The 23,441-nt window shown below is 39.6% G+C and overlaps 1 protein-coding gene across 1 annotated transcript in view; it reads right to left on the bottom strand.

Moving 5' to 3' along the window:
• Positions 1–22,947, bottom strand: part of erbb4b (erb-b2 receptor tyrosine kinase 4b) — a 434,153-nt gene extending 411,206 nt beyond the window's left edge. Inside the window, exon 1 of the mRNA XM_088353033.1 lies at positions 22,761–22,947. Within this exon, the coding sequence (XP_088209159.1) occupies positions 22,761–22,842 (82 nt within the window). The 5' untranslated portion in view covers positions 22,843–22,947. The remainder of the gene's footprint in view (positions 1–22,760) is intronic.
• Positions 22,948–23,441: the final 494 nt, after the last annotated feature.

Below are 23,441 nucleotides of genomic sequence, written 5' to 3'. Positions count from 1 at the left end.
CAATCAATCCAATGCGTCTCAGCCGGTGTCAAGGGGCGGGGCCAACTGGGCGCCATGACAACCGTGCAGGACATGACACACGTCCTAGATCATTCATCCACCAATCCATCCATTATCTGCACTGCTTATCTTCAAGCGGGTCGCTGGTCGCGGGTGTGCTGGAGCCCATCCCAGCTATCTTCAGGCAGTGGGCAGGGAACACCCTGAACTGGTTGCCAGCCAGTCACAGGGCACATAGACAGACCAGTCACTCTCTCATTTACAGCTAGGGACAATTCTAACTGGCCAATTAACCTGATATGCATGTTTTTGGAATGTGGGAGGAAACCGGAGTGCCCGGAGGAATCCCACGCAAGCACAGGGAGAACATGCAAACTCCGCACAGGAAGGTTGGTAGCTGGATTTGAACCCATGACCTCACTGTGCTGCGGACGCGCTAACCACTCAGCTGCCATGTCGCCCCTTAGATCATTTAATTTTTCAAAATTTTAATTTATAGAGTGATATGTGATTCATGGAAGTCAAATACAAAGTTGAACAGAATTTTTGTCAACAAATATGTCAAAACCCTTTCTTGTCACTCTAAATTGCAACTTTAATGCTTAGTCTCCGTCGGCCATCCTCCTACCACCCGGTTAGTTGAAATGTGTTGATAAGCACGATCGAGTTTTTCCGCCCTCTCGAATCTTAAATAAATCACACCCTTTGTACGTGACCATCTTAACTCATCCCAGCACAGCCCGACGCTTAACAGAGCCTCCCTTCTTGGGGTTATTCATCTTCGGCTTCCCTTGCCCGCTTCACTGAAGCATCTGCCCCATTCCTACCATTGTCCTTGCTTCTAATGCCCCCGGGTGAAGCAGGCCATGTCAAAACTGAACCCATCAATCACTCAACAGCAGCTGTGAGGATAGCAAGAGTGAAATGAAGGGATGAGCGACAAAGTGCAATCCGGGTGAAGTATAGCCAACAGTATTCCATGGCTTGACTTATTATTTTTAGCCCTGCAAGCAAACCGTAAGAAAGCCGCAAGACCAAAAACTATTGCAAAGTTAAGACCCAGCTGTCAAGTTTAATGGTGGGCGTATTACTGAAAACGATGGAATTAGTTACTTGTTATTTCATCTAGAAAAAATGCAGATTTTAAAAAACACATGTTTAACTTCCTCCTCTTTATTCAAATATGAAAGTTTTGGACAAACAGAAAAAAATAGTGCACAAAACAATAAAATATACTATAATGCAAAACAATAACAAAGCCAAGTGATTCTCAAATAGTTAACAATAAACAAAAATACAAATGCAAAACACCTGAAAAGTTATAGGATACCTTTTTTTATGAAGTGCAAAAAAAAAAAGAGGGAAAAAATCGGAGGAGAATGCGAGTACTTGGTTGGATCAAGAGTACCTTGTGCATCAAAATACCGGCTTGAAACGCGCTCTGCCGGCCGGGCCACTGTGCTATCACAAGTTTGTCACCAGTTGAAGAGAATGGCGCATAACAAAATTGATCTCGAGTCGCCCTCTGCTTATCATAATGGTACTACAAGCATATCCCCAACAGCCAACAACACTACAACATCACAAAGAAATGTAATGCACTTTTATTTGCATTGAATTAACGTGCTGAGCAATGCATAAATCAGGCAACACAAATAATTGATGATAAACATTTGTTTAATATCCATTCAGCCATGTTCTGCAATGTTCATCTTCAGTAAGGTCGTGGGAGTGCTGGAGCCCATCGGAGCTAACTTTGGGCAGTTGGCAGGGGACACCCAAGATGGGTTTCCATCCAGTCACAGGGCACGCGTTTGATAATCAATTTTAATCAGTTTAAATCGATTCATTGTTGCAGCCTTAGTTCCAAGAAAATTCCTGTGTAATTTATCACTTCCAACACCAAGTTCACTGTTGTTTCATTTCCTTTTTTAATCCTTGCAAACAAACCGTTCTTCATCTAAGGCCACGAGGAACATCAACTCCTGCAGAGTTTGGACCCAGGTGTCAGGTTTCACAAATTTACTCTCATCCATCCATCCATCCATTATCTGCACTGATTATCCTCAGTAGGGTCATGAGAGTGCTGGAGCCCATCCTAGCCATATTCCGGCAGTGGGCAGGGGACACCCAAGACGGGTTGCCATACAGTCGTAGGGCACGCGTTTAATAATAGATTTTAATAATAGATTTTAATCAGTTTAATCGATTCATTGTTGCAGCCTTAGTTCCAAGAAAATCCCTGTGTAATTTATTACTTCCACCACCAAGTCCCTGTTGTTTCCTTTCCTTTTCTTATCCCTGCAAGCAAACTGTTCTTCATCTAAGGCCACAAGAAACATCAACTCCTGGAGAGTTTGGACCCAAGTGTCAGGTTTTACAAATTTACTCTCATCCATCAATCCATCCATCCATTATCTGCACTGCTTATCTGCAGTAGGGTCGTGGGAGTGCTGGGGTCTGTTTTAGCCATCTTCCGGCTGTGGGCAGGGGACACCCAAGACGGGTTGCCATATAGTCGTAGGGCACGCGTTTGATAATAGATTTTAATCAGTTTAATCGATTCATTGTTGCAGCCCTAGTTCCAAGAAAATTCCTGCGTAATGTGTTACTCCCAACACCAAGTTCACTGTTGTTTCCTTTCCTTTTTTATCCCTGCAAACAAACTGTTCTTCATCTAAGGCCACGAGAAACATCAACTCCTGCAGAGTTTGGACCCAGCTGTCAGGTTTCACAAGGTTACTCTCAACCGATTCAAATAAAGACAAAGCGAGAGGAAGTAGAGGGAAGTAGGAACGGGAAAGGGGAATGGAGTCGGAGGGGGCGGGGCGTCTTGAGAAAAGAAACGTTAAAAAATGAGTGGAGAGTAGAAGCGGTGGGTGAGCCCGCCGGCAAGTAGGTGAGTGTGCGAATATGTGTGTCCGGCGCAAAATGAAGTGTCCCTGTCAGAGCCTCCGTTTCCCCCTCCGGGCCGCTACTGATTAATTGTCCATACAGCTCCTGTGATAGCCCACACTTTAACCAAGACTCCCAAGACCCGTTTTCCATCCTGGTACCGGGTGCCCTTCCCCACCTGAAACCTGGGGAATTTCTCGCTCTCGTACCCAATCCCGTCTCTTGCAGAACACAACAAATAATCTGACATCAGCAACCCATTCACCTTGCCGTCGGGGGATAATGTCTCTCTGCGGGAGGTAGGTTTCGGAACAAAGGCAGGCGGCTGAAAGCAGCGTGATGTAGAGTACCCCCCCCAACCCATACACATACACACTCCATCCTTTCCTCCGCCTTCCATCTATTTACTCACGCATTGGTGACTGGCGAAGATAAAGCACCCCTGTCTCAGGTAAATAGTCCAACGCAAGGGGGTTGAAAACACGTTTGACTTTGGTGCCGGAATGCACCAAGTCGGATAAATTCATAACTGAAAGTGGAATTTGCCATTTGAATATATGATGAGTTGGGTAAGTGTGAAGTTCATTGTAGAGCACTTTGGGAGGTCTTCAGTGACTGGTTGGAACGCTAGAAATGCAATCCAATAACAATACAACCACTTAACATTTTCCAATGCTGTAACAATGTGCAGAATAAATATTACATTTAAACTAGGGGTGTTACTATAACTATAAGACAGGAGGGAAGGTCAGCTGGTCAGAGTTCGCGAGTGGGAAGTAACAGGTTTGACCGCTGCTGTCTCACTGGTATTGTTGTAAAAACCTGGGATATACAGTGGAACCTCGCTAGTTCGCGGTTCCACTTTTGCGGGTTCAGAGCTTCGCGGGTCTAAAAAAATATACCTTACCTTCTCAATAAAAGCATTTATTGACTTGAGCAAGCGCGAGCTTATGTCAACTGAGGACACGGTGTGGACACTCTTATTGTGAAGGGGAGGGGGAGGCCCTGACACAATGCTTAGTCATGGTGAGTTACCGCTTCGCTCACCCCCACCCCCCCACCCCCGTTCTTCAACTCCTCCCACCTCACTTATGTGGCGCTCAGTTTATCGAGAAGGAAATCGGCGACGCGATGTAGGTATATTCTCTTCCGTCATATTTCATCTCAAATTTGACTTTTTTATACCAAAAGCGAGCGGTTGTTTGTACTACCTAAACACGGGTAGTTGTGTGTGGTTTCGTGTATTTGTTGTAAAAGCCGTTCGATGCCGCTAGCTAAAGTATGTTGTTATTGTCAGAAGGTAGCTCTTTCACTTTCATTAAAATGAACACGGACCATTTTTTTAACTGTTGTTTCCCAAAACGCTTCACAAACACTCATCAAATATCACATTTTCACTGTTTTCATTTTCAATATGTAACCGGTAGTGTTAACAAGCGAAAAAAACTGCAATGGCTGCATGTGGTTGAGAGCGGTTAATACAATTGTACTGAATGGTTCGTAGTGGTTTTGCCGCAGTCCCATTCCGTGTAAATTGTTTATGTACGACATGGCTAATCTTGTGGGTCATATTTTGGTACATTCAGTTCCAGTGTGAAGAGTTCTGGATGAGTCACCCAATAACTCCTTGCCATCATGCCAGCGATCGTTTCGGTTTAATGGCAGGGGGGTAAACTGTATACCTGTATACGTTTTTTTAAGCATTTTTGAAGGGGCGCCGCTACTTCGCCGATTTTCAGTTTTCGCTGGTGGTCTCGGTCCCCATTAACCGCGATAACCGAGGGATTACTGTATGTTGATGCCTCAACTTAAAGTCGTAGCTTTCAGGCTTGAATTCCAATTTAGAGAACTTCTCTGCATTGCCAAACTCTGGGGCTGTTCTCTGCTTGTCCCGTGTTAGAAGACCTGTGCAAGCCCAAACACCGTCCCTCTCAGAGAGGCCGAGTCAGAAGCCTAATAGGTGGTTGTTTTAGACGAACTGCCATAGACCGCAAAGGTAAAGAGAGAAAAATAATAACTGCACAGAATTCCAATTTAAACTGTAATTAATGTGAAAGGCTGCTAATTAATTTTTATAATTGCATGCTGCATTTTATTGCACTCTTATTGTTTTCTTGCATTTTTTTGATTGCATTTCTTTGTTATCAATCAATGACAATTATTGTAATTAATTAATAATGTAATGAAATTTTAACTTAATGTGGTATCCTACAACTGAGTAGTCACATTGTGCATCATTGTCAACAGGATTCACTGCATCTCACTTAGTCATTTTGATTATAGGCTAATATAGTTTATATAGATACATACTGCATGTGTTGCATTCACTATAAGGCTCATGTAAGGCTTTTAATTTTGTCTCATCGGGTCCAGGAACATTTGTTTCATTGATTTTTTTTTTCGTCCAATATGGCTCTTTTAACAATTCGGTTTGCCAACCCATGCCATTCAATTCAATTAATTTTAAACTTTAACCACAGACTTAATTAAGTGGAAGCACAAAATAAGCAGAAAAAAATGAAAAATTGGATAAAAAAAAAAAATACTTATTGACTTGGTCGTGTATGGACGCCCAAGGCAAAAGCGAGCTGAGCGGCTGCTTAAGGCCCTGCAACCACTAGGGGGCCCCCAAGAATGATTGTCCCCTTTGTCACTTTGTGTGTCTCACACTCAAAAATACTTCTACAGAAATACAACAAAAATACTACACAATAGCTACAAAACTAAATATCCAATACAGTGCTTAAAACAAGGACCTCATATGTTATTTTGCTTTCATTCTGAAAATAAAAAAATTGTGTAGAATTACCTCAAAGATACGACTTTAGTAATACTATATTACAAAATACTACTACATAATTATTTTTTCGAAAAATACTACTATGAAAATACTACAAATATTCTACAAAGACACTACTGAAAAACTACTTTGGAAATACATCAATTATACTTCTACTGAAATACTAAAAAAATACCAATACATAATACTATTAGATACTAATAATAAATACTAATAACTATGAGAGAGATATTACTAGAAAAATACAACCACAAGAAGTTTAAAACAGAAATACTGCAAATTACACCTATAGCAATACTACGAAAATGATCCTATCGAAACATCACAAAATTTCCTACAAAAGTAACATTACAGTAACACTGTACTACAAAAATTCGACAGAAATACTATAGAATCACAACAAATATATATATATATATATATATATATATATATATATATATATATATATATATATATATATATGAAAATACAACATGAAACAACAGCTATAGTACAGATATTTGTCCAACCCTGGAGTAGAACATGGAATGAGTTCTAGTAAGTATAGAAATTATCAAGTAATACGGGGCCCCAAAAATAATTTTTCCTAGGGCCTCATGAAGGCTTGGGCCGTTCCTGTGTATGCCCATGAATGACAAAAATCAATAAATAAAATAGACTCGTTAAAGTAAAATAAAAAATAAAATGTATGTATGTATGTGTTTCATCGTAATGATTTTGTTGTAAAAATATCTTATTTTTATGTTCATTCTTTTTCTATTTGATTACTATTATTATAATTGTTATTATTACTATCCTATTTTCAAAACGTCCCTTTTCCACAATGTTCCATTTAAGAATGTCTCCTGCTTTCAATAAAAGTACGTAAAATGTTTGATTATCCTAAATGTTTGTTTTATAAATATTATATAATAATAACGAATACATATATGAAAATAATGACATCCAATTAGAAATTAATAGTTATATTGTATAGATACTTTTTAATTTTGAATAATGTTTTTTGATAAATAGTTTTAAATTATTGCATTTTTGCCTCCTGTATTCAAGAAGCAAAAATATAAAATAAGCGATTTATTGTTTTATTAAATATAAGAAAAATAAGCCAAGAAGCCTTCATCTGAAGTATTAGAAGCATAGTGTTCATGGATAGATGCCAAAAAGGGCTGCTAACTTGTTTTTAGTTACTTTATTACTAATTTAATACACATGTTCGAATCAACCCGCTAATATAATTAATGGTGCTGGAATCGAAGACTAAACCAAGGTTAAAAATCTGAAATTAGAAATCTTGCAAAACCGAGGTAAGGAATTGAAGATTTTACCGGTAATTGGATTCATTCAAAGCCGGTGCTGATAATTAAATGTGGCAGGGAAAATTATGAATAGCTGTTTTTTAATCGAGAATGCACACGTTGAGACAGTCTTATTTAAAATTAATCACTTTTTTTAAATACATGTTTAAATTGTTTATTTTACCAAACATCTCTTTTGAATATGACTGACAATTATAAAGAAAAAAGGATGACAATAACGCAATTCTACATAACACATCACATGCAACGGAAATATCAATGCTTAACTTGGAATAGCGCAGTAAAAAAAGGGTTTAACCCGAAAAGAAATTTTGCAATACGGTGAATATTTCCTCAGTAGTGGTAATAGCCATCGCTCCCAGCATTATTCCCCTCGCTGCGGGAGCACCGGGTGGCCGTCGAGGGACTTTGCCCACTCCACAGCCAAAAAGAACCAAGGTCAATTGCCTTCCCTGCTCCTCTCATCCTGTGCTTTATGAACCTTCACATCCAGGAGAAGAGAGCTGTGCTATTTCTACTCAGTCCAAGGTGACTGCACCACTGACAGCCACACTATTACTGCCAAGCAAGAAAATCACTTCTCCTTAATCAGGGGATATATTGGAGTAGTAATTTAAAGCAGCGTTGTGTTATATATGACCACTAGATGCCGCTGTATTGTATGTGCAACCAGAAACTAGTGTTAAAAAGAACAAAGAAGAATACAAAGATCAAAATTGCCCCGTGATTCCTCTCATTTATTTTCCTAGCCTTTCAGAAGCGTTTTGGTTGTTGGGGTACCTTGACTGGCAAGATGTCGGGCAATTATGTCAGCTCCTTCCATCAAGTTTCACATTATGTAAAACAAATGCTTAATTCTTGACCGACAAGTTTTTATTTTTTCTAAAATAGCACTTGGTTATGATATAATATGTATTTTCTATTGTTATTTAAATCAATATTGTTTTTCTTTAATGAATAAAGGTGTTTCCCACGAGGAGGCACTAAATACAGTAGATTTATGTTACTGAGGTCTCCTAAAAGAGTGTAAAGTTAAAAATCTTCTATAAATTTGTTAACAAACCCTGACAGAGTCCAATGAACCCTTGTGCTTTATTTTCCATTGCACCTATCTGCTTTTATCTTAGTTTTTATCAGAGCTGTTCGGGGCAGAAGAAATCAAGTCCGACGAAACGGGGCTGGGGGAGTGGTATAGAGACATATTATGATCGTCTCTGCAGGTTTTTTTTTTAATTTATATTTGTCAGTGGAGCATAAATATGGTTTAAATAAAAAAGCCCTGCTTTTAGTAAAGTTCAAACGCCAACCCATCCATCCATTATCTGCACCACTTCTCCTTAGTAGGGTCGTGGGGGTTCTGGAGCCCATCCCAGCCCCTATCAGGCAGTGGGCAGGAGACACCCTGAACTGGTTGCCAGCCAGTCGCAGGGCACACGGAGACGGATTTACTCGCTCATTTACACCTAGGGACAATTTGAACCGGAGAATTAACCTGACATGCATGTTTTTCCAAATGCGGGACAAAACCGGAGTACCTGGAGGACACCCACGCAAGTACGGGGAGAACATGCAAACTCCACACGGAAGGCTGCGGTCACTGGACTTGAACCCTGAACCTCCGCACCGTGGGGCTGTGCGCAAACCACAAAGCTGCCATGCCGCCCTCAAATGGCAACCCAAACCCCAAAAAAGATGAAAAAAATAAATAAATGGACTTGCATGCAAATCATGAACAGGCTGCCTAAAGCTGCAATCATCACTTAAAGCCAGGAGAAGGCGGCAGAGTAACAAACTTTTCAAATGCCGCACACCACCTTAAAGATTCTTTGGTATGAGGTCTGCACTTTTCATGTTTACAGGTGTTCACTTATGGGTTTTGGGTTATTTATACAAATTTACTCTGGATATGTATTCTGTCGATTTTAGAAATTTTGTTTGTATTATTATTATTATTATTTTATTTTATTATTTAAGGCAATAAATTGCCACTCAAAGTGCTGTATAAAAACGTTGGGTGTACAATAAGACAATAAAATCCCCTCAATTGTTATCACACAACAACCCGAAACACCAAGTACACAGACACAATGTTTAAGATACAATAAAAACAAATAAACAATAATAGAAATTAAATATGGGGCAGCACAGCGGTGCAGTGGTTAGCGCTTGTGCGGCACAGTTCATGTCATGGGAACCTGTCGTGGGTTCAAATCCAGCTCCAGACTTCCTGTGCGGAGTTTGTATGTTCTCCCCGTGCTTACGTGGGTTTCCTCTGGGCACTCCGGTTTCCTCCCACATTCCAAAAACATCCATTTCAGGTTAATTGGCCGGTCCAAATTGTCCCTAGGTGTGAATGAGCGAGTGAGTTGTCTGTCCCTGTGTGCCCTGCGATTGGCTGGCAACCAGTTCAGGGTGTCCCCTGCCCACTGCCCGGAGATAGCTGGGATGGGCTCCAGCCCCCCGCGACCCTAATGAGGATAAGCGGTACGGCTAATGAGATGAGATGAGATGAGAAATTAAATATGATTATGGCAAGGCACAGACTAACCATGTGAGGAAAAGAACCTGACAGAGGCTTATCCATACTAATAGGGATGGCAGCAGATGGCCTTAGGATTTTCAGCCATTGGACCACACACTACCATCCTACCCCAGATAATGAAACTCTACAATTATAAAAGTAAAAATAAAAATTGTGATATAAAAAGTAAAGTATCTTACAAAAAAGGTTAGAAGTTAGACAAGTCAAACTGAATAAAAGTGATAATTTAAAACCATACGAATATGTGGGTCTTGAGCCTAAAATATCAAGGGTTCTTGGAGACCTTACGTCCATATGTGAGGACCACTTTGGCTGAATGCTGATTCATCATAGGTTTTCGTCCTTACCCAAGGAACATTCAACAAACCACTGCCAGAGGACCTCAGAGATCACGAGGACTGATTTATTCAAAGCTTATAAGATAGAAAGAACGGCCACAGATGATTGAGACATATGAAAATAAAAACAAGCACTTTAAAATCGATCTTGAAAGGCAGGGGGATACAGTAATTTTAAAATACCCAAAGATATTTTTTAATAGACTGCAATAATGAGCTATTATTACAAACCCTACACATCGAAAGTGTTTTAGTGTGGTAATACTAGAATAAACCTTTGTCTCTGAGTGTTCTTAAATGGTTGAGAGCTACTGCACGCGTCAGCACGACATTGGGGGGTCGTCGGGCTTCTAAAGGTGGGGGGCCAATTTGCCTCAGCATCTGCTTCTGATCCGGGGCTTTTCAGGCAAGCTCCAAAAGTCAAAAGGGAGATGAAAAACACGACATGAAGGGTGTGGTATAAAAGACGTTTTGCTTTTCTCTAAAGAGGTCTATTACAAACAGAAGATAACACCAAAAAATAATACATATAGTACGTAATTTGTCACCTACAGTGGGCACAGTATTCAAAGAATTCATCAGCTATCATCCTCACATTTTTTCATCAGCAAGATATTAAATCCAGGTATTTGTAAAAAGTGAAAAAAAGCTTTTGGAAAAACATAATAGGTGCCGCCACGAGCAGCAGCCTTTCCGGCAGCCTTTCCGGCAGCTCCGTGTTATTTCGCTCTTTTTGTGATTTATTGTTTTAAGTGTCTGCTTCTATTTTCTGTGGTTTTTGTCCCGTTTGACAACTACACTTTGGATTACTTTCTATCCTATCGCTACAGGTTTTAAAGCACAAAAATGCGTTTATTCGAGGAATCAACTCCTTGCCCTGAAGAATTCTCGTGCCGCCGTGATGAGGGGGCCCTATCGTGGATGCAGAGTCGGAGCTAAGGCTAAGCGGCTAGCGGCGTTCTAAGCCTTCAGTACTGTCCGTAATCATTGTAAATATGAAATATCTACCAAATAAGACCGACGAACGGGCTGTGCTGGTGAAAAACATCAACTCGTACAGGGAGTGCAGTTTGCTGTGTTTTACGGAAACGTGGCTAACGTCTAGCATCCCGGACACTAACGTGGAGCTACCAGGAGCTACCCGGCTTCAGTGCTGTTAGGACAGACAAAGACACAAAAGCCTGCAGGAAGCGGAGGGGAGGTGGACTCGCTATCTACGTGAACATGAGGTGGTGTAACCCTGGGCACAAAGATTTCCATCTGCAGCAGGGACGTCGAACTTTTGGTCTAGCGCGTGACGTCATCCACTCAAGTTAAAGTAACCCAACCCTGATGATAATATAATAAGTCTGTGGTTAAACAACAAAAGGATACTGCTGGAAGTGTGAATTTCCCTACGGGGATGAATAAAGTATCTATCTATCTATCTTTTTTGAAAAACATCAACAAGTTAAAATAGCAGTGACAAAAAAGTAGGATTTCTTTACAAATCTGTACATGTTTTGTCAGCCCAGATTAAAAAACAGCAGTAGCAGGGGCGGCAGTAGCTCAGGAGGTAGGGATCCCAGTTCGAATCCCGGCTCGTCCGTGTTACATGTCGAAGTGTCCTTGGGTAAGACACTGAACCCCTGACACCCCCAATAAGCAGGTTAGCGCCTTACATGGCTGCAAGGCCGCTATTGGGAAATGTGGAGCACATTGTAAAGCGCTTTGGGAAGTCATTGACTTGAAAAGCGCTATATAAATGCAGATCATTTCATTTTATTTTCATTGGTTGGTCAGACTACAGAAACACACTCATTTGCCGACTTACATGCCACTCAATGGGCCAGAGCCCGCCTTTCCAAGGCATATTTTACAATATTCGATGCTGTGGTATGAAAAAACTACAAAAAGCGTTTACGTTGGATGGATAGTTTGACAGACAGATGGTTGAGGTTTTTGTTGCAGAATATTCCAGGCACAAAGGTACAGAAAAAGCTATTTGATTCAAAAACGGCAGCCAAAATGGGCTGACAATTACTCTTATGGTAAGAGAGTTAGTAGGAAAACCCCTACTTCACACCAACCCTTTGTCTAGACCAGTTGTGGCAAGTTCTGATAAAATGTAAGGCCTCCTCCCAGCTAAATCTATCGAACCCTGGTCATCCTGGAAGGAAGGGGCATTGCCACTTGTGAGGCCACTCCTCAAGGTTTCTTATTTACTTGTGCTGAGGTTTTGAGTTGTTCCTTGCCCGCATGTTGGTTTAAGATCAGGGGATGGTGTAATTGTAATCCTGTGAAGTCCTTTGAGACATCTTGTGATAAAGGGCTATACATATAAATGTATAGACTTGATTTGACTAGCTGTAAACAATAAATACTATTTGAAACAATGCAGAGATGAATAACAACCCAATAAATGGATATATCAAGGAGTCAAATAAATATGATAGGTAGCTAGGTAGTTTTTGATAATAAAATGTGTCTTTAAATATGTTATCATGATTGCTAGAATTTTCCAGTTATATTGGTTTGTTATTTAATCATCATATCATTACTTTGATAGACACATTATTAATTTAGCTGTTATGAATGCATTTTTTATTTATTCACATATTTGTGAACATTTGTTTCAATGTATCCTTTCATTCAGTACTCTCAGAGCAATGTTTTAAGTGGTGTTCTAATGAGTCCGACCAAATCTTATCAAAATCAATCTGGCTCCTTAGGCTGGAAGTGCAGTTTTATGTTTCAGTGAAGTTTATTCTCTTCTGTCCACCTCCTTTTCCTATAAAAACATTAGGCAGCCATTTCTCGATGCTCGCTTGTTTTAGGGAGGACTTTGTGCTGATCCCAAGTCCAAAATAATTTCTTTCTTTTTATTGCCTAACTTTGTAATAAAAGTACTCAACTGTTCTGCTCATTTTAGCTCTTGATTACTCAGTCAGAATCCCAGAATTGATGTGAAAATGCATCTGGACACGGACGGTCTACATAAGAGTAGGTTAATAAGTAGGTAGGTAGGTAGCTAGTTGTAATTGATCACAGCAGTGCTATGTGTATTATTATAATGAGGCTAGAAAAATAAACAAATAATACACACATTATTTCTTATCTCCTTGTTAATGTGGAAAATGTGCAACAGTTTTCCTCTTCTTATTTCCTCCAAGGAAAACCAGGTTCTTCATCATCTTTAAGCCAATTACGCTCTTTTCGACCAATCTGCGGTACTTACTTTCGCATCCCCAAAAGAACAAAACTAGCCGTTAACAGAAAAAAAACAGGAGTTGGAGGTGAAAATAAGCTCATACTTATAATAAGCAAAAAGCACACACAAAAACCTACACAAGCGACGACCTCACCAAACCGCAATTCTGCAATGCCTTTTGCAAATACAACTTAAACATCCTGTAATTACTCTCAACAGGAGAAAGAAAAGAAGCGTAGCAAGAGTCTCCATGCTAAGTCAAGGTTGATTCATGACATCTCGCTCGCTGGCCTATTACTTCTACTCTTGTATAATGACAAAAAGAGATTGCACATAATGTTCTCTCCTTAGCTGAAAAACCTCAATTATTTTGGTTTTCAAGGGTCGAATTCATCATTGTTGTCGACCATTTGCCTTCGTTTTCATATTCTCTCATTGTGTGTGACGCATATACTGGACTATCAGTTTATCGGTTTGTGATGAGTCATCCCAATAATTTAACCCTGTAAGGTCTATAACTATATTTAACGAGGAAGGTATTGATTTTGAAACGTTATAATTTGATATTAATTCATCATTACTTTTGGATTACTCCAATACCAAATATGCTAATAAAAGACAAAATAAACTAAATATGAATAAAATGATGACTCACAACACATGGTAAGCTTTCTCTCCTGGCTTTGATCTCTTTGATCTCCGACAAAACTAACATAAAATGCGACAGAAACCAAATGAAAATAAATCCAAACAGCTTGCCAACATCATTTTTGCCGTTCCATGTATTCCGTTACTCCCCAAGCCTGCGCAAAATTTAGCAATTATATTCATATTTAGTTTTCTTTTGTCTTTTATTAGCATATACTTCCCAACACATCATTTGTTGAGCGAGGGGGCTGGGAATCCCCTCCTCTGTATCAATCCCCCAGAAAGAGTCAGGAATGTTTTCTTGACTCCAGCCAGCTTCCACTAGGGGGATATGGCTCCGGTATATAGATAGATAGATACTTTATTCATCCTTGCAGGGAAATTCACATTTTATTAATATATTCATATACATCATATATATATATATATATATATATATATATATATATACACATATAAATATATATACATATAAATATATATACATATAAATATATATACATATAAAAACATATAAAAATATATATATATATACATATATATATACATATATATACATATCTAAATATACATATATATATCTAAATATACATATATATATATATATATATATATATATATATATATATATATATATATAGTGCAGTGGTTAGCACATTCGCTTAACACGCGAAAGGTCCCTGGTTCGAGACCGGTTGGAAACATTTGTTGGCCTTGAGAGAGATGGCCGCACCAGGCAGAACCTGTCCTCTGTGCGACCAGTATGGGGCAATGACGCATCATTGGGCATACAAACTAATGCCATGAGAAAAATGGCGACAATTTCAAGCATTTACGAGTATTTCGCCCAAAACTCACTGACTTTTCAGTCCTTGAAAAAACACAACATTGAAATTCAAGCGCTTTCACAGATTTCAAGCGCCCATACAAACCTTGTATTGCAAACGTCACTCTGTGGTCTAAAGAGGTATTCTTAGCACCGCCTTTTAAAATATTGTCTAGGCCGCATCCCATTTACAAAGATCGTCTCATATGTATTCAACACGCAAATTACCAAATCAAGATTTCTGAAAGATGCGTGTGTTCGGCCTACTTTATCCCATATCACTCAAAGGCCGCCTGCAATTACATTGTAAATGCAGATTAGCTATGAATATTTTAGAAGCGGATTACTAAAAGAGGAAAGGAGCGGAAGAGATTTGAGAAGAATCTGCCTTCTAAAGCAACCCACACGTCGCAATTGAATGAAAAGCTCGTCTGAAGGTGGGACTTGTCTTTCATGACAACTTGTCAGCCTATTATCATCCTTTCATAAGTCTGCCACCGTTATTAACTCTGGCAATGGAAAAAATAACAAAGGAAAGTACAACAAAAGTCCTCGCCGAAATACGGAAAATTGACAGGACAGAATGAGTTAAAAAATAATTGAAAAAGTGGTAATTTGTGTGGTCATTTGTATCAAATTAACTCATTCAATGCCAAATGCTCGAATGGGAAATTCCGTTGCTAGACATTTTTAACATTTTGACTCATTTTTGAAAGCCTACGAAAAATTATTCTGCTGCTGTATAAACATAGGACACATCAAAATAAGTCAGTTATTGTTGAAATTATTCCAAAAGATCCTATTTTAAATCAAACGTTATTTTTGAAATAAAACTTTCTGATCAAAGGTACTCCTACCATCTAATAGTGATGTATCATACTGAAGAAATAGAATAGAATAGAATATACCTTTATTGTCATTACTGATTAGCAGCACTAAAGCTTTTATAATATAATATAATATTATATATATATATATATATATATATATATATATATAAGGGCAGCACGGCGGCACAGTGGTTAGCGCTTGTGCGGCACAGTTCATGTCATGGGAACCTGTCGTGGGTTCAAATCCAGCTCCGGACTTCCTGTGCGGAGTTTGTATGTTCTCCCCGTGCTTGCGTGGGTTTCCTCCGGGCACTCCGGTTTCCTCCCACATTCCAAAAACATGCATTTCAGGTGAATTGGCCGGTCCAAATTGTCCCTAGGTGTGAATGAGCGAATGAGTTGTCTGTCCCCGTGTGCCCTGCGATTGGCTGGCAACCAGTTCAGGGTGTCCCCTGCCCACTGCCCGAAGATGGCTGGGATGGGCTCCAGCCCCCCGCGACCCTAATGAGGATAAGCGGTACGGCTAATGAGATGAGATGAGATATATATATATTCCAAATATTTTTACGTTCTGGTACTCAGTGACAATGCTTCAGAAAACACATTTATAGGTTATGGCACTGAATGGGTTAAGTACGAGGAAGATGGATTAGGAAATAAAATGTGGAACAGTCTGCGGTGGAGAAGGAAGCTCAGAGCGTCAGTCATCCATCACTAAGTTCGACACAGACAAACATTGACAGCAGAGGATGCACAGGCTGTTTTTTTTTTTCATTTTGTTTTTTCACCAGAATACCAAACCTTCAAAAATGTGCCTGTCAAAGGATGGAGTAGCTGACAGCGCCGCCCTCCAGGAAGAAAATGGCGACTGATAAGTCTCTCCTATTGTACAGGGGAGTCGAACCATTCTAGTTTTTGGATAGCAAACATTTGACAACTAGTAAAGGATTCCAAATTGAAAACGTGGTTTGCAACATTGAATGACTTCATCAAGCTGTCTTTTAAAGTAAAAGAATCTTTAAGCCCGGGGAAGTCTGCAAAGTAGGCAAATAAATGAATAAACAAACAAATACAAAAAACAGAGCAGAACGGACGGACGAAAAGCCATCAAGACTCTCAATAAATCTCCCTTTTAGAAAAAGACATACAATTTAGATATATGTAGAATATATATTCAATTGTTTACAGGAGTAACAATATTTCAAAATATGTATTTTATTTTTGACGTTTTAATTACTCCTGTTATTTTGTATGAAAAAAAATACAGTAAAATGAGAAAAAAAAAATTCCAAACTGTAAAAATTTAAACATAAAATAATAAAAAAATAATAATCTATATCTATTTACACGATATATCCATCCATCCATCCATCCATCCATTTTCTCAGTAGGGTCGCGGGGGTGCTGGAACCTTTGAAAAATTATTGTTTTCAGATTGGAGTGATTGAAATCGCCCCACACCCTTCAGGAAGAAAATGGCGACCAGTAAGTTTCTCTCATTGTGCGGGAGAAACAATCAAATCCAGTTAGTGAATAGCAAACATTAGACAATTGGTAAAGGTTTTCAAATTTAATATAAAAGACTGTCAAGAGTCCAGTTTTTCGACTTCTCCAGTGCTTTCAACACTATATAGCCGGCACTTTTGGGGGACGAGTTGGAGAACACAGGGGTGGACCCTCACCTCGCAGACTGGCTTTTAGACTACCTTACCAATCGTCCATATTATGACTGTGCATCTGACACACTGGTCTGCAGTACGGGTGTCTACGACCATTTTCAAGCTAAAAGCTACTTTTTGTTACTAATTAACCCAAAAGGATACCCAGTTATATGCATTTCTAAAATAACAATTCTAATGTTATTACTTTGTTGTTACTATGTTATTACCAGGTTAATTATTGGAAGTAGAGTTAAAAAAAAACCTCAGCTAACCACCCAAAAATCACTCTACTAGAAAATCACAATGACCAAGCACTGGTGAGGTATTTTCAGATCAGGTCTTTGGGCAACACAGCTGACTTTAGGGGGCACCTTGGTCTTGTGTTCACCACATTGGAGACTCCTGATCTAGAACCTCCTGCATCAATCAAATTTTTGAAACAGGAAGCTGTTAATCGGACATTCTGTTATTACCTATATGTCCTGTTAATGATGTATGTTTTGACAATATCGGTGTATTATTTGTTATAGGCAACATCCATTGAGGTTTTTAAGTTTTTCCTTGCCCTCATGTAGGTTTTAGATCAGGGGATGGTGTAATAATTGTCAGTGGTTTGCAAGAATCTGTGGTCTGTGCAGCCATTTAAGACTCCTTGTCTCAAATAAACATGACTTGACTTGACACACGTATCATCTATTCGTGCCCATGCAACATCCATTGCAGTCTGGTCATCCTGGCTGGGGGATTATCTCATGTGCGGGCCCTTCTCAAGATTTCTTCAATTTCCTCATGCTGAGGTTTTTGAGTTTGTCTTTGTCCCCATGTAGGTTTTAGATCAGGGGGTGGTGTAATAGTCTGCAGTCTGTAAAGCCATTTGAGACAACATGACCTGACTTAATACACTACTGTAATGCTTCTTATAAAAGAATAATAATAGCAATCACAGTAACAGCAATAATAATAATAGTTATAGAAGTTTCCCCCAAAAGAACAAATGTTTCCCTTTGGTAGAAAAGAGTCCCTAAACACACATTTGCCAGCCTAATTAAAAGAGAATGGATCGATCCTTCCCAATTGAAACTTTGAGCATCCGATCTTTTTTAAGTCGCTCAGCAAATTGTCTGTGATCTCCAGCAAGCGTCTGCTCCTGTACCACCGTCCACACAGACTCCTCCGCTAATGATGGTTTGGTCGATACGCGAATTGAACTTTGAGGCTGGTCGCGCAGCGCACCAGTTATTTTGGTGTCTCTTTCTTTTTATACAAACAAATGAGCCGCAGAATCCTGCCTCAGCTTGGAAAAGGTGCAAAGGAAATCTAAAATGGAGTGAGGAAACAAAGAGGGAAGAGAATCATCCACCTTGTCCGTTTGATGAGCTGCATATTGTCGATTTCCAGGCGTCTTCCGACGAGACGTTATGAAATCCTTGGCGGGGTGGAGCGTCCAACAGCTGACAATAATGATGATACATGGCCTGACGTAGCGACTTGTGTTTTGCCTGTATAACTGCGTCCTGATAAATGAGCTTATAGATCTTCTAAAGGTCACGTAAAATATGATCCAATCATTTTTCCTGCCAGCGGACAGTCTAAATGTTGATGAAGACATCAACTACACAAAACCAAGGAAGGGAAAAATATCCTCCAGTGCGAAGCCGGGAGAAAAATATATAGGAAGAAAGTGCTAAATTGAAGATTGATATTAGATGGAAAATACATTCTTAAATATAATCACGGTAATTAAGTCAATTCCTGCAAGAAATACTATATTGTTTATACATAGATAGGCAGGGTTGGCTACTGCAGGGTGTGTAAACGTTTAGAGTCACAGGCCACATTCAGTTAAAAATCTGGCCAAGGGGCCATTCATGGACTACTATCGAAGAACATATAAACATGCAGATATTCACATGTTATATTTATTTTTATATTTGTTTATAAAGATTTACATCAATTTCATATATTTGTTTTTGAAATGTTCACAATGAAAGCAAAATAAATATAAGGTCCGTTATAAGCAATGAAGAAATGGCAAAGCTGTGGCGTCATCATGTTGTTTTTTAAAGGCACAGCATGGTTAAGAATTGAGAAATCCGAACAGTAGGCAAAAAAACTTGTAATTCATTTCTTAATGAAATCGCATATAGATATTAGCCGGGCCATCCTCCAAGGAGAGGACGGAATGGCTAAAGTTCCCGATATTGTGCAGGAAAGGTGACAATATGGCCGAGGGTCAATATTCAAACGAATCGAATTATTTGATATCAAAAAACATGGTGATGTCTAAAGGAAAAGACAGTGACACCATCAAGTTGACTCAAAAAGGATCAGCAAGTTTAAGAGCAAAAAAAAAATCACATTAAATGATTCATCCATTAGCTGCACCGCTTATCCTCAGTAGGGTTGCGGGGGTGCTGGAGCACATCCCAGCCATCTTTGGGCAGTGGCAGGGCACACAGAAAAAGGCAATTTACTCGCTCATTCACACCTAAGGACAATTTGGACCGGCCATGCATGTTTTGGGAATGTGGGAGGAAACCCACGCAAGCACGGGGAGAACATGCAAACTCCACATAGGAAGGTTCAATCTCATGACCTCAGACCTGTGCCGTGGACACTAAATTGTGGATGATATGTCAAACATGTATAGGTCAACAGGTATGGACATCTAACAGGTGTCAGGTTCTATGTTATGTTCAAGGTTCAGTCATGGCACTCATTATGAAAGTATGAATTCTTAACTTATTTTCTTCCTTGTTTTGTTTGGTTTAGGGCTAGTTTTTGTTAGTTAGTTCTAGTTAGTGGGTCATCAAGGTTGTTATGGAGCAGCCCTGATGACTTTGATGAAAGAAACCTTCGTAAAACATTGCTTTTGAATTACTCCCTTGTATTTCATAACATATCAGATATTTCTTCCTCCATTCACACCACAATCCGACACACAGTTTGTGTCTTTACAACCGTGTTAGCTCAACGCTAACTATTCTATTTCTTTTTAAATCCTCTCTTGCACATGTGAAAATCTCCTCATTTTTTTCTTCAGCTTACAAATGGACAAAAATCTGAACGCTCTCGACTCACTGCTTAGCACAACTGTAAGTGCAGGCCACCAAGGGAGAGCAGTAGCCACAGTGGAAATTCGCTCTTAACTCTCATCATAGCACAAAACACATAAAACTGAGCAACATCATTTGATTAATCATGTATGAATCCAATCAATGGCTTTCATGTTTCAAATATCAACCAGGAAAAAACCCAAACTGCTGAAGTGCTTATGGAATAAACTAAAAAGTGACATTTTCCCATCCGTAGATAATAACAATGTTCGCTTGAACCGCAGTCAGCAGAAACATATTTCAAAACCTTTTCGAAAGCAGTCCAAAAAGAAACTGCAGAAAGCCAGGATGCGGAATAATTAGCGGATCCAGTTTGCCAACATTGCATCGACTCTCCTAATTGAAAGAGCCCACACAAACACATGCACACACAGTAATGCCTACACTGCTTCTCCTACATATGGAATACATGAATATTCATAAAACCTCTCCACTGAGGCCATATGGTTTGGATTTTTGGTTATTTAAATCATTGCTCAGGCGTCTCAGCCACTTTTAACGAAGACCTCGCTGCAATGCAAAGACTCTGCACATCCTCGGCTGCTTACTTGACAAACTATTTTCATTTCTAGAAAAGGACTACACGACCCGAGGAAAGCGTCCGTTTGTCGTCCGGGGGGAAGATGAATTCGAGGGGAGATAAATCAGCTGGTGTGGAATTTTTTCCTCCCTGCATTTCCGGTGTAGTGCAAATAAAACAAGCTTGCATCAAATAAAGCTCATGAAAAAGTAATTGTGTTGGGGCAAGAGTGGCCATGCACATGCTGCTTTTTTATTGTTTTTGTACGTTATTGTTTCTTGAAAAAAAAAACTGCTGATAGGTTTTTATTGTTGTTAGTGTTGGACAAATGCAAAGAAGATTTCATTCATCAGATGGCAGTTCCTTATTTTAACTATTAATACGCATTGTCGCTAACGGCCAATCATGTTGCTGTTGGTTGATTTCCTCACGCCTAAGGGATAATCTGTCTGTGTCACTGTGAAGATTGAATAAAGAGGGTGCTCAGGGGAGGCCTGAGAACAAGGATGGGGAATTTCTTATATGAAGGCTTCTCTCCCCGCCCTCCTTGCAAATTCAAAATCCATTTTTGTCTTCGGTCCTCATTTTGAGTGTTTACTGAAGTTTAAACCGCTGCCATGATGCAGATATACACAAAATCAAATTAAACAAGTTTCATGCTCTGTTATTTGCATAATTTATTCTCTCCATACAGTTCAGTTTTCTCGTTAACTACTCAAATTTTGCTGAGATGATGTACAATTGATAGTTTTGTTTTTGGGTCTCTTTCTGTTTGTTTGTTTTTTTAAACTAAAATGATTTAAAATAGAAAGAGAGTGGGAAAAACCACCAGGAGAGTGAAGTGCATTACAGTTGTGACTATACTTATACTTGGAACGTCACTTTTCATAAACTATTCTTTCCACAGATTTTTGGGATTATGTTGACGAGTCAAGTCACGCTGAGCATCCTGATGTGAGGCTTTGCACAAAACACAATTGGTAGCTTTGTGGTTGGGTAGTGGTTTTTCTAAGTTGATTAAAAACAAAACTGGAGTGTTTGGTAAATGATTCCTCTAGGGTTAAAAGTGCATTAAAGTTGTAACTCAGACTTGGAGCTTCACTAATCTATTATTTCCAAAGAGTTCCGTTGTTGCATTAACTACTCAAGTCACGCTGAGCACCCTGGGGTGATGCTTTGCGCAAAAAAAAACAATTGATAGCTCTGTAGTTAGGACATATAGTTTAACTAATACGATTAAAAACAAAACAGGAGTGGAAAAGCCACCTCAAGAGTGAAATGCATTACAGCTGTGACATAGCTCATACTTGGAGCATCACTTTGCAAAAATATACATGATTCCCACCGCTTTACGTGTTTTTGCGTTAATTACTCAAGTCACTCTCAGCAACCTAAAGTGATGCTTTGCGCAATTGGTAGCGTTGTGGTTGGATTGCTTCTTGTACTAAGAGCATTCAAAACAAAACAAGAACAGTGGGTATACATGCCACCTTGAGAGTAACATAGTGCATTACAGTTCTGAGTGGACTCATACTTGGAGCTTCACTCAACATTAACCATTGGATGGTATAATTCTGCGATCAAATGCTTCTCTCTGCAGTTACAAAACGTCATATCCATATATCCAAAACCCTAAGTATAAATCCCATTCTTGATGCGAGGAGGGGGAAAACGCCAAACGAAGAGGAACCAGTGCGTAAAAGAGCGCCGCAGCAGCGCTCGTCAAAGTAAGGTGTACATGGTCCCCCTGCAGGGGAGGAGATCTAATAAAACGAAATTGTGTAATTTCACGCTAACCCGCTTTAATATCAAGCCCTTCCAAGATTGCATATGGACAACAGTTCATCAATGTATGCTCGTCCCTGCAGGATTTATGTCTCGTGTGATCTGTGCGTGTCCCCGGAGCACATATTTTATCTTTAAAGGGAAAATAAACCCAAAGCAGAAACTTTTAAAACCATCAATCAAGTCGTTGTTGCATTTCAGTATGGTAAAAGTATGGTGCCCTGCGTTTTGAACGCGCGTCATTGGCAAACCCTCCGTGCCGCACCGGGCGCTCCAAAGGCTTAACTTACCTGATTGTGACGATCCCGATCCAAACAGGAGGCACGTCAGGAAAAAGTCGATGCAATACAGGATAATTGCCGCCCGTTTCATTGTTGCACGTGCCAGTTATTTCCTTGACATTCACATTGTCCAGCAGGCAGCTTATCCTTGTTGGAAGTGCGGTCGCACGGCAGGCTTTGCTCGCTTTACACACTCAGGGGTTTGATTTTCAAGTTTTTATTTTATTTTTATTTTTTGCAGGGTTCAAACCCCCTCCACGAGCAAAAAAAAAAAGAAAAGAAAAACGAGTTGGGTTGCAAAAGAAGTTTCCGAGGCGCACGCAGTCCAAACAGTGAAATGCTGTATTCATGCCATTTCTCCTCCACTTGTACTCAGTATGCGGAGCCACGCTTGATTTTTTTTTCCAGACACACCTCCAAGCTTTTGTCTCCGCCTACGTTTGCTGTGATTGGTTAATTGGCCGACTGTCAAAACGCTATTGGTTGACTTTTTGGTGACGCTGAAAGTTTAAATTGTTGCGCTTACCTGTCACCTAAACGCAATTGAGATTCATTTTGGGACAATAAGAACTCTGGAACCAATGTTCCCTCTATGCTGCACGCGTGTGCAATTGCGCACTGCCCGCACATTCTCAGCGCACAAGAAAATCTATCCAGCGCAATGTTCCCTCTAAGATGCGTGTGTGCGCA

This window comes from Urocampus carinirostris, chromosome 14, assembly GCF_059441175.1.
Source record: "Urocampus carinirostris isolate Australia breed hairy pipefish chromosome 14, RoL_Ucar_1.0, whole genome shotgun sequence".
In the NCBI taxonomy this organism is placed as follows: Eukaryota; Metazoa; Chordata; class Actinopteri; order Syngnathiformes; family Syngnathidae; genus Urocampus; species Urocampus carinirostris.
This window is presented reverse-complemented; position numbering and strand designations above follow the sequence as displayed.